The sequence below is a fragment of the Cetorhinus maximus genome, chromosome 4 (genome assembly GCF_964194155.1).
Source record: "Cetorhinus maximus chromosome 4, sCetMax3.hap1.1, whole genome shotgun sequence".
NCBI classification, from domain to species: domain Eukaryota; kingdom Metazoa; phylum Chordata; class Chondrichthyes; order Lamniformes; family Cetorhinidae; genus Cetorhinus; species Cetorhinus maximus.
Window position 1 is genome coordinate 21,314,254 of NC_135882.1, and position 12,416 is coordinate 21,326,669.

Below are 12,416 nucleotides of genomic sequence, written 5' to 3' on the forward strand. Positions count from 1 at the left end.
AAAGGTTTTCTTAACTTTATTTATATAAAACAAACTATCATTGCCCATAAAACAAAGCTAAATGCATACTCCAGCATAATAAAATGAGTTAGTACATCAGTAAGTGGTTTTGACAGCAAACTTGCAACGGTAACCTCTGTACTAAGAAAAGTGGAATTCAGTTACTTATCAGCATTCTATTAAGAAACTTGGTCTGGAAATCTAGATCCAATCAGGACTAACCACTCAGACAAATGAAGTGGATAAAAAGGTTATTCTAAAACTAATGTGTGGCTCTCCATTTCCAGAGTCACTGCCAGTTACTATATCATTTTCTTTGATGTAGTACAGTCAATGCCTCGTGAAAATGAATATTCCTGTTCCATTATAAATTCTAAATTAAGTTTATTTGTCCAAACATGTCATTGATACTGGTAACTGGAGCCTTCTATTTTGAATTCAAGTTAATTCACAGGCTAGCTACATTGCCTCAGAAATGCAAGATAGGCAATATTTTGTCAGAGATTAAAATGAAAGATATGGAGCAGATCAATTTATTGAAAAAGGCTTGAAATGGAGAGCAGAGAAGCATGATTGTCATTCAGTAATCTGTTTTTGGCCTATTTTCAGTATTCCCCTTTACACAACCACTTGAACAATATTAAAAAAGCGATTCCATATAATATAATGAAAGTTATCTCACCGAGAGGCACATTATAATTAAAAGAGTAGTTTTATCTTCTGACTGCTCCATGCAGTAATTGTTTGACACTAACAGTTTTAATAAGTTTATATAAAATTCATAAATTAAAACTGGTTCCTTTCTGATGATTAATGTAATGCTTGTTGAGAGACAAACAAAACTGAAGTTCCACATTGGCCAATATGCTCCCCACCTGTTACTTTATAAGTGGCAATGGAACAAGCACTTACAGATTAACCACATTCTGCTTTTATTTCCTCATTATGAACAAACCTTTTTCTGGAAATTTTAAAGACAAAAATCTATAGATTTACTTTAAGTGCAGTTCGATTGCTAGAAAATTAAAGTGGGCTCTGCACTACAGGAAGATGTATTCGACTTTTACATGAGCTGTTACGACATTTGGAGAAAGGTACGATTTATCCTCATGATCCTGTTTTCTGTTCCCCACCTTCCTAAGTTTTGTTTTGCTTACTTAAGCGCTGACCAATGCTAAACTGTTCTGTCACAGGAGTCCTCTGTTATCTTATCCAAGCATCCATTTTTTGCAAGACAAGGCTGCGAGTGACAGCCAGCTATTGGATTAAGATGGCATTTCAGCTGAGCCCAATCGCGGTCTCACTCAACAGGGTCACTGGGCAGCAATCAGCAGTGAGAAGCCTCGTCGAGTTTCCACCTCTAGCTCAGGAATGTGGAAGCTAACAGTGGTATCTCTACTGCAGACAGTTGTGTGAGGTGGCTAACTAAGCACAGTGCTGGAATCAAAAGGGTGCTGTCTACTGGTCCCAATATTACAGCATGTAACAGTTTTATCCAATAAACCAAATAGGCCCAAGGCCCGTATTTTTACAAGTTTACACTGCTTAATTTTGCTGTATCCCTGACTTACTGTGAACTGATAAGATCACAAGTTGTGCATTAAGCTGGATATGCTACTGCAGAAGTCAGTGGTTTGTGGTAATAGCTGGTTTATCTGACTGTTGCTAATTCAAAAACTAGGCGCAAAGAGCTTTAACAGTGTACATTAGATCTGACAAAGAAACATATTTAACATCGTTTCAAGGAAGTGCTTTTATTCTGTAGCTGCTAACTGCATTGGCTTAGCTGGTCCTATCTCTGTCATACAGATGCAGATGTAAAACCTACTTCTGTTTTGCGCTGGCGGTACAGCCCCGTAGATACCAATTCTGACTGCACTGCGATACTTTGTTTAGAGAGGATTCTTATGAAGATGTACTGCATAGACTTTAGATGCTGCTTGTGTAAGGTAGAGTTTAGACCTCAAATGATGCTGCACCTTCGACATCTGATGTTAAGGAGGAAGTGTTGACACCTCTGCCGATATAAGGTAGGTGTCTATGGGTACTTCTTTGGTGATCCTGTCAGGGTGTCAGTAACTAAATACCTTATAGTTAACTATCAGTATTAAGTTGTAGTACTCATGGGGAAATATTCTATTTACTTCAACATTGGAGACAAGTAACATGGCAGGATAAAAATAATGTCTTTAATACTTGCTTCTATAGCTTATTTTTTTTTTTAAGATGGGTGGAAGGCCCAACTGAATTTAAATTGAAAATATTGGCAGCTTACCCTGATCTATTGTTAGCTACTTCTTCACGAGCAGTGCACTTCCTATCAAAGCTATCATAAGGAAATTTTTAAGCTGCAGCTGCTGAAACAGTAGCTTTCGGATTATATTTCATGAGATGTCAATAACTCCTTTACATTTACTGCAAAGCCATAGTAGTACAATTTGATTTTTAGATTCATAACTATCAAACACAAAGTTACAAAATAATCACAGCTTGGTTTCCATTCTTTGTTCACACATTAAGAATAGAGATACTGGAGTCATTCTTTTAGTGGTAAAGTGAATAATGTGAAGGTGATCTCTTGAGGGGACTGTTTATTTTTCAACCAACAAAAACCTAGCATGCATTTTTCAAAACCTTAGAAGTCTCTGGTTCGGGTAATAAAAAGGCAATCAATCCAGTTCTTTATAACCAAAAGCAAACAGCAATGATGAAAAAGTCTCAATATACCCCAAAGATTAGTGAGTAGTCTGCACTTTCTACCAGAGTGACTCATTTTCTATTTACAAAAACAGCCAAATGCCCAGTATGATAAGGCATAATGCCTCTCGTTAGCCGTTTCGCTATTTATTGAGTGGGTGAGGCGGAGGGAGGGAAAGATTGGTAGAATAATGCACAGGAGAAAATATGCTCATAATGTGAACTCTTCTCTTTTCCCACAACCTCCCATAAACCATCATACCTATTTAAAAACCATAGTGGAACTCCTATCATATTCCAATTTTTTGCTGGATAAAGCCTTGTGTAAGATATCATCTCACTGCACAGCCTGTTATTACCTTTACCGGCCTTTGTCCTGTGCCTTGGGATATTATACCCAGAAGACCAAATTCTGGAGATTCTCCAGAATTATTATCTAATTTCCATGATCAATCAAGACTCGTTCCATTATGGCAGATAACAGAGGTTCCACTGTGACTCTGCATCTAAGAAACAAAATGTAATTTACATGATCATTCAAAAATCTTCTAGCCCAGGAATTCTCTATGTAGAGTACAGGTCAAACTGGGGAAGAAAAAAAAAAACACTTGCATCAAATTTCCAACAATCTTCACTGATGTTAAAATGTACCCATACACTCAATTATTTTGAAATCCTAAAGGGAACTCAGCATTTAAGCACACATTAATCCCTTTTCTTTTCTACCATGGTTTTCTCTTCCAGTTCTTCATCTTTGAGCTCTTCTGAATTTTCTTTAACTTCATTATCATCTTTGTGATGTTCATCATTGTTTTCCTCCTTTTCCTCATCACTGGCTTCTGCATCTCCTTGGTCAAGGGCTTCGTTCTGAAGCAGTTCTCCTTCTTCCGGTTCATATTCCCCATCAGCTGTCCAGATTCCATAACACATGATGCTTATAACACCCAGAGGTAGACCGAAAAGAAAGCAGCCCAGGAGAGGAGAGGTCTTAAAAACGGACTAATTGAAGCATAAGAGAACACAAAAAAGGTCAGTTTTTTTCCCCTCTACACATGAGCAGTTTAATGGATGGTACATAACACATTTTTTTAAATGAACACAATGAAACTGTAGTTAAACAATGTAATAGTTTACAACTGTCCTGGACAAAGTCATATGAAATCCTTGGTTACTCTGACCGATGTGTGATTGTTATGTTTTTGGGGGGGGGGGGGGGGGGTCTTCACTATCTTTCTTACCTCAGACTTTGACCTATATTTTAGATCCTTCTCACAGACAAGTCCAAATTTCAAATGCATTGAGAGGAACCTCACGAGCATTGATCTAGGTAACATTTTGATATCATGCAGAATAACAGATGGAAGCTTTCTGTTAATTACTTTTAGCAACTGGAAATTTCCTATACTTCAGTCAGCTCTCTCTCTCCCAACTTCAAGTAGCGGTAGAACATCACAACATCAGATTTCATTTTAGAATTAAACAATTTAAAAGAAATTATTTAAGAACATGAGAAAGCCAATTGTGTGCGTGTAATACACAATTGATCCTCCGTGCTACTGTAGCATTGGACATTTTTCTACTGTAAAGGCATTATATATATTCAAGTTGTAGAATCACAGTCAAGTGTAGAATTCTGGTGAAGCAGGGATAATTGGAGTAGGCTGTGGAGATATAATCCAATCCCTATTTTAAAGTCATATTTTGCTTTATTTTTAAATAACAATCTTTATTTTACATTATTTACAGTCAAATAACAAAACGTATTGTAATCTGTGCAGCGAAATTTTTAAAAATTTGTTCTTGGAATGTGGGTGGCATTGTCAAGATCAGATTTATTACTCAACCCTATATAGCTGACTTGAACTGGTGATGGGCATTCCCCAGAATGGGGAACCACTGCAGCCCTTATGCTGACGGTATCCCTGCAACGGTGGGAGGCAGGGACAGCAAAACAGATTAGGGTTTCAGCAACCAATGGCTGGCAAAAGTGGGCGATGTAGGAATTGAAGTTGGCGGTCTTTGTGATGTAGAGCACATGGGTAACTGAGCTCGAGGCTGAATAGAATGCAAAGGTTCCGAATAGTCTGGAAATAGAGTTCCGAAGAGTTTGGTTTAGCCTTGGACAATGGCTGGGGAGGTGACGGGATTAGTGCTGAGCATGCGGTGTTGTGTCAGGGGCCTATCCTTATCTGGAGGAAACTATGGCTCATCCCCACGACTGGGTTTTGAGCAGGCAGTCTGGCAGCGCAGAGGCAGCATAAGGGTCAAACGAAGTGTAGGAAAGGTTGATATGGGTATTGCCAGAGTATATGTGGAAAGCTGACCTCATGTTTATGGATGAAGTCATCAAGGAACAGCATGCAGAGGTGGAAGAGGCAGGGGCCAAGGATAGATCCTTAGGAGACTCTGGAAGCAGCACTGTGGGAGCTGGGATAGAAGCCATTACTGGATGCTGTGGCTCCAATTGGATAAGTAAGAGTGGAACAAAGCAAAAATAATCCTACTGGACAACAGAGGGAAGTTGTTGGGTGAAGATGATGTGGTTGGTCATGTCAAAAGCTGATGATAGATTGCGAAGGATGAGAAGGGATAATGAATTTTGTTCACAATCAGAGAATGCCATTTGTGATATTGATTTGGGAATCCAAATGCTGAGTTTGATGGGCACGGATTTGAGAGGCAGCAACAACCCTGGAGAACTTTGGAGGGGGAAAGAAGATTGAAGATGGAACAGTACTTCAAAAGATCAAAGGGATCAAGTGCCAGCTTTTTGAGGGGGTAATTATGGCAGGGTTTTGAAAGAGGAGAGAAGTGCCTGAAAGGAAGGAACCGTTTACAATGTCAACGAGCATAGGAGCTAGAAAGAGTACTTGGCTGGTCAGAAGTTTAGTGGGAATCGGTCAAGGGAGTAGAAATTAGGTGTCATAGACAGGATGAGCTTGGTGAGGGTAGCAAAGAGAAAGTTTAGAAAATTGTGGGTTCAAGGGTAAGGTAAGAAGTCTGGAGGATGTTTGGCCTGATGGGTAAGGAGCTGAACAGATGGCCTCAATGTCGGTGACAAAGAAGTCCAAGGAGCTCCTTACAACTGTCGGATACAATGGTGGAAGGGGCAGGGGAGGTGATTTTAAGGAGACTATTGATAGGGGGAGAAAAGAAGCTGGGTGGTTTTGGCAGGAGAATGCAGCCCACTTGTGCTAGATGTGGCCCAGTGAGGTCTGATGATGGATGGCTAAACCAGTTGTGCTCCAGTGGTCTGATTTTATTGGGGGAGAGATGACATAGTTTAAAATATACTTCCTTTTGAATTATATGCTCCAAGGTTAATAAAGGTATACGTTATTTATTTTACATTAAATAACAAGCTTTTGATATCAATAAAAATGTGATTCCTATAACAACACTTAAAAATTCTTACAGGCCAAAGTTCTTATTTTATTATGCAAAGGCTTGCATCACAACTTTGCTTCCTTTACTCAGACATTTGCCTCCAAAGCAAAAATGTGCCGGGTGGGCTGAAGACAAATACCCCTTTTTGGCGGGGGTTGGTTTTGAGGAAGGAAAGCTTTTTAAAGCTGTCAATGAGCTATGTAGCATTTCTGTAAAGCTTTATTATTTTTTTTTAATTAAAAATTTGTTGAAACCTGTTAACTTTGGACTTTTTTTTCTGAGGGACAGAAGAGTGTAGAAACGTGTTAAATGATAAGTTATCCTTCCTGCAGCAGATTTAAAGATACAAAAAAAGGACACTTAATAACCCCTCAATCAATTGCATTGTACATTTTTAGCCAAATTAAATGTCAACATCTTATTTCTAGGAAGTAGGGTTCCTGATAATTCTAGATTTGAATGCAAGTGAAATAAGATCTGTGGATACTCACTAATATGGTGGATTTTCCATCATATAACAATCTTCTAACTCGATAATAGAAACTGTCTCCTCCTTGTGCCTGAAAATCAGGTTCAAGAAATAACTGGATTTACTGTCAAACATTAAAACAAAACTGCAAAAAATAGAAATAATCTTAGAAATTGAAAAACCGGAGTTAAATGCAAGACAGTGAATCAGGCCTGGATGCTAAAGAGAAAATTTGAAACAAACTTCACAAGTTTACAGTATAATTCAGTCCAAATAAAATGGCGACATTTGGTACTCTGGAAATGTCTATTAGGAAAATTATACCATCCTTACTCTTCTGATTGAGCGGTTGTTTTGATGAACAATTTCTGCATAACACTCATTGATGAGCTGACCTAGCATCATACCCAGACCCACCATAGTTCCGAAATTGAAACATTCCCCATACCCTTCTGAGAAAACACTGTCACAACATTCAAACTCTCACTAGATAGGTTTTCTTCTGCTCTGCACAAAAGCAATAATCCCATAAGCAAGCCCACACTCCCCATGCACCAAATCATAACCGTATGCACAACACATCTTATAATCTGACTGCCAGCATGGTAAAATGAAGAACGCAAGGAACGAGAGAGAAGGGGAAATTTGTAGAAGTCAAACATGCCATTTAAAAAAAAAACTTGTATTAAAGGTATTTATTATCCTTGAACTTACTTGTGCTGATCCCTCTATGATGTCATTAATAAACTTAATCAAATCCTCAATGCTCTCAATTGTTGTTTCTGGTATAAAGTATTGTTGGTTTGAAGTATTCAGTACAACAATGGAAGGAATGGTGACCTCACTGAAAGAAAATATGTAATTTTTAAAACAAATAGCAATGGTTGATACGAAGTAATCTAACATTCTGCTTTACACTTCTATTAAAGGTTTTCATTAACTTTGTTAAACGGAACTGATAACGAATACATAAGAATGGTATTGAACTTATAGTCCCATCTAGTGGTGGAAGTTAGAACTGCGCCTTTAGCAAGTTCACTGACTAAATTGATGGACTTCCATATTAAAACTATTAGTGTAGGTGTTACCTGTTGCACATTTCAAAACACATTTGTAGCACACTGCTTGCCCTCCCGGAAGAAAAGTCAGTCCTGAACGGTGGGGGCGGGCTAAACAAGCTCAGGGTCGGACATCTGCCCCTCAGTGGGCAGCAAGTCCCACCCTTGACAGCTGCCAGCCAATCAGACTGCTGTCTCTCCAGCAGTTCTGGCAGCACCAGAACTCAGTAGTGAGCACTGTTGGGACTGTAAGGAAGTGCAGGAAGAGCAACCTGGGACAGCTGAGTCCTGGGGATTTAGGGCAGGGAGGAGTCAGAGGGATCGGGGGCGGGGGCTGGGTTTTGGAGGGCAGGAACGAAGGAGGGTGGGTGACATTTTCGGGGGGGGGGGGTGTCACTGATGTGCACAGGGCATCCCCCAATTGATGTGCCCCCCCCACTCCCTCCTTCCTTTCTGCATTCTCAAAGAAGCCCTTTCAAAAACAGCCTTCGCACTCTTGGCCCGCCTGTCACTTGCCCAGCATTTTATGGCAGTGGAGGCAGATTGAGGCCCTTAATTACCAATTAATTGGACAGCTAAGGGGCTCAACAGGCTTAAGAGCAGGCGGCCGAGTGGGAGATTTACCCCAACCTCCGTATTCTGGGAATCAGATCGGAGGTGGACAGGAAGGTGGTAGGCTGGGTACCCGACATATTTTAGGTGCCAACCCCAACGAAAACACGCCAGGCAGGGGCACATTAAATCTACTCTGTGAAGTTACAAATAAAAATCACTATTTAAAGACTCATTAAAACAGAGAGAACTGGGTTCTCCCAATAGCTCTTTGAGTGCACTGCAGCATGATACCAAACCCACTGAGTCAGAAAGTGGGTTTGACCCTGTATCGGTACTGAGTTGGCCAATACCAGATGGGATGAAAGTGGGGTTGCTTTTGTTGGTGTGAGGACTTCAGGGCAACACAGGTGGAAGTGAGAAGAAAATCCATTAGAGTTCTTGCTCCTGATCACGGTCCAGCAATCCCACTGCAAAATGAGCATGTATGTAAGGAGGAAGATGCCACTTATAGTAAAAACAAACTGCCTAAATCACTTCGGTGAGACACCAGAAGGCTGCCAGAAGTCATCAAACTAGACTGCCAACAGAAGAAGGGGGATAAAATGTAAAAAAGTATTGGCAGTGGCGCTGCTTTCATCTGAGGCACAATTTTGGAATTTGCTACAGGATCCTATTTACTCCAGAGCCACTGAATATTTAGCAATAGTTTATCCCAATGTCATCAACGTTAATGAAGCACACATATTAAGTATTTCTCTCTATGCTATTCTTACATGCAATTTCCCACACTGAAATAAAGATAAAATCCTTCAAAATATTAAATGATGTGAAACACTTCATAAAAGTAACATTACCTCTTCTCAGAGCTTCAGTCAAAATTCATTGCCAGCGCCCCCCACAATGTTGCTGTATCAGAATTCATAGGTTGAGAAACGTATGGTATCTTTAATCCTCTCTTGCTGTCACTCACTGTTCCCAATCTCTAAATTTAGCTTTTGGACTCTATTTTTCCCTCAGTTTCTGATTTCTTGTTCTATTTCTCCAGTTATTTAACTTCCTGCATTTCTGTCTTTACGTTCGTAGAATCTCTTTTCTCTTTCTCTCTCTGTGCAATCTTTCTTTCCTCCATTTTTGGAATGAAAAAGAAAGTGGGTCCCAACTGCAAACAAAACCAAGGATTGAAAGGTGAGCCAGTTGCAGTGTGATTTTCCAGATTAAATAAAAGTACTGTGAAACTTCATTTCTCCCTGAGGATTTGACAATAAGATTGAATGAGTACACTGCTTGGTGGGGCAAGTCACACAATAGAGATTAAAATGAGTATTAGAGTGCCCTCCTCTGTGGTCCAAATAAATTACTTTTCCAGAGTTTCAGACAACTAAATCACCAATAATTTTAACACCCAGAAACATTTCCTGTTGAAGGCATTGGGGTTAGAATTCAAAACAGACAATACATTAAAAAGGTCCTGTCACAAAATTTCACAAGGATTTAATTAGTTAAAAATGAGTAAACACTTACTCCATTATGACACTGTTGATGTAATCTGCTCCATCTATATGCCCAAACTGGAAATTCCTGTTAAATTGAATATAGTATGAAAAAAAAATCTTGACAAGGTTATGCAACTCAGAACAATTGCGAGCAGCAAATCTTGGAGTTACAGGATAGTTACAGCACAGGAGCCCATCGTGTCCATGCCAGCTCCCTGCAACAGCAACTAAACTAGTCTCACTCCCCTGCCCTTTCTCTGTAACACTGCAAATTTTCTCCCTTCAAGTGCTTGTCCATCCAATTCCCTTTTGAACACCCCGATTGTATCTGCTTCCATAACACTCCCAGCGAGTGCATTCAAGATCCTAACAACTCAATGTATATAGAAGTTTTATCTCATATTGACGTTGGTTCTTTTGCCAATCACCTTAAATTGGTGTTTTTGATTCTCGACTTTTCCACCAATGGGAGCAGTTTGTCTCTATTTACTTTGTCTAGACCTTCATGGTTTTGAACACTTCTATTAAATCTCCTCTCAATCATCTCTTCTGAGGAAAACTCCAGCTTCTCCAATGAACAATTCTCACAAATCTTTCCTGCACCATCTCGAAAGCCTTCACATCCTTCCAATAGTGCGGTGCCTAGAATCACAGAGTAGAAGAGGCCCTTCAGCCCATCAAGTCTGCACCGACACGTGAGAAACACCTGACCTACCTGCCTAATCCCATTTACCAGCACTTGGCCCATAGCCTTGAATGTTATGACGTGCCAAGTGCTCATCCAGGTACTTTCTAAAGGATGTGAGGCAACCCACCTCCACCACCCTCCCAGGCAGTGCATTCCAGACCGTCACCACCCTCTGGGTAAAAGAGTTTTTCCTCACATCCCCCCTAAACCTCCTGCCCCTCAGCTTGAACTTATGCCCCCTTGTGACTAACCTTTCAACTAAGGGGAACACCTGCTCCCTATCCACCCTGTCCATGCCCCTCATAAACTTGTACACCTCGATCAGGTCGCCCCTCAGTCTTCTCTGCTCCAACGAAAACAACCCAAGTCTATCCAACCTCTCTTCATAACTTAAATGTTTCATCCCAGGCTACATCCTGGTGAATCTCCTCTGCACCCCCTCCAGTGCAATCACATCCTTCCTATAATGTGGCGACCAGAACTGAACACAGTACTCCAGCTGTGGCCTCACCAAGGTTCTATACAACTCCAACATGACCTCCCTACTTTTGTAATCTATGCCTCGACTGACAAAGGCAAGTGTCCCATATGTCCTTTTCACCACCCTACTAACATGCCCCTCCGCCTTCAGAGATCTATGGACACACATGCCAAGGTCCCTTTGTTCCTCAGAACTTCCTAGTGCCATGCCATTCATTGAATACCTCCTTGTCAAATTACTCCTTCTACAGTGTATCACCTCACACTTTTCAGGGTTAAATTCCATCTGCCACTTATCTGCCCATTTGACCATCCCATCTATATCTTTCTGTAGCCCAAGACACTCAACCTCACTGTTAACCACTCGGCCAATCTTTGTGTCATCCGCAAACCTACTAATCCTACCCCCACATAGTCATCTATGTCGTTTATATAAATGACAAATAATAGGGGACCCAGCACAGATCCCTGTGGACACTGGCTTCCAGCCACTAAAGCATCCTTCTGTCATCACTCTCTGCCTCCTACAACTAAGCCAATTTTGAATCCACCTTATCAAATTACCTTGTATCCCATGTGCATTTGCCTTCTTTACAAGTCTATCCCATGTGGGACCTTGTCAAAGGCTTTGCTGAAATCCATATAAACTACATCAACTGCACTACCCTCATCTACACACCTGGTCACCTCCTCAAAAAATTCAATCAAATTTGTTAGGCATGACCTCCCTCTGACTATGCTGACTATCCCTGATCAAACATTGCCTCTTCAAGTGGAGACAGATACTCTCCTTCAGAACTTTCTCCAATAGTTTCCCGACCACTGACGTGAGACTCATTGGCCTGTAGTTCCCTGGCTTATCTCTACAACCCTTCTTAAATAGAGGAACCACATTAGCTGTTCTGCAGTCTCTGGCACCTCCCCCGTGGCCAGAGAGGAATTAAAAATTTGGGTCAGAGCCCCTGCGATCTCCTCCCTTGCCTCCCTCAGCAGTCTGGGGCACAAATCATCCAGATTTGTCCACTTTTAAGCCTGCCAACACCTCCAATACCTTGTCACTCCCTATATCAATTTGCTTAAGAACCTCGCAGTCTCTCTCCCAGAGTTCGATACCTTCATCCTCATTCTCTTAGGTGAAGACAGACGTGAAGTATTCATTCAACACTCTAGCGATGTCCTCTGGCTCCACCCATAGATTGCCCCTTTGGTTCCTTATGGGCCCTACTCTTTCCCTGGTTATCCTCTTCCCATTGATATACTTATAGAATATCTTGGGATTTTCCCTACTTTTACCAGCCAGAGCTTTCTCATATCCCCTCTTTGCTCTCCTAATTGCTTTCTTATGCTCCACCCTGCACTTTCTGTACTCCACTAATGCCTCTGCTGATTTGCTTCCCTTGTACCTGCTAAAAGCCTCTCCTTTCCTTCTCATCGTAACCTGAATATCTCTGGTCATCCATGGTTCTCTGGGCTTGTTAGTCCTTCCTATCACCCTAGAGGGGACATGTTGAGCCTGTACCCTCCCCATTTCCTTTTTGAACACCCCCCACTGTTCCTCTGTAGATTTCCCCACAAGTAACTGTTCCTAG

At 40.9% G+C, this 12,416-nt stretch overlaps 2 protein-coding genes and 1 long non-coding RNA gene across 3 annotated transcripts in view; 2 read left to right on the plus strand and 1 right to left on the minus strand.

Moving 5' to 3' along the window:
- cox6c (cytochrome c oxidase subunit 6C) overlaps positions 1-12,416 on the plus strand; it is a 297,540-nt gene that overhangs the window by 18,667 nt on the left and 266,457 nt on the right. The window lies entirely within an intron of this gene.
- tmx3b (thioredoxin related transmembrane protein 3b) overlaps positions 1-12,416 on the minus strand; it is a 146,911-nt gene continuing 134,495 nt past the window's right edge. Inside the window, exons 13-16 of the mRNA XM_078540033.1 lie at positions 9,688-9,744; positions 7,268-7,397; positions 6,576-6,644; positions 1-3,696 (exon numbers count right to left, since the gene is read on the minus strand). Of these exons, the coding sequence (XP_078396159.1) occupies positions 3,403-3,696; positions 6,576-6,644; positions 7,268-7,397; positions 9,688-9,744 (550 nt within the window). The 3' untranslated portion in view covers positions 1-3,402. The remainder of the gene's footprint in view (positions 3,697-6,575; positions 6,645-7,267; positions 7,398-9,687; positions 9,745-12,416) is intronic.
- LOC144679541 (uncharacterized) overlaps positions 3,588-12,416 on the plus strand; it is a 25,957-nt gene continuing 17,128 nt past the window's right edge. Inside the window, exon 1 of the long non-coding RNA XR_013576364.1 lies at positions 3,588-3,726. This is a non-coding gene — a long non-coding RNA (uncharacterized LOC144679541). The remainder of the gene's footprint in view (positions 3,727-12,416) is intronic.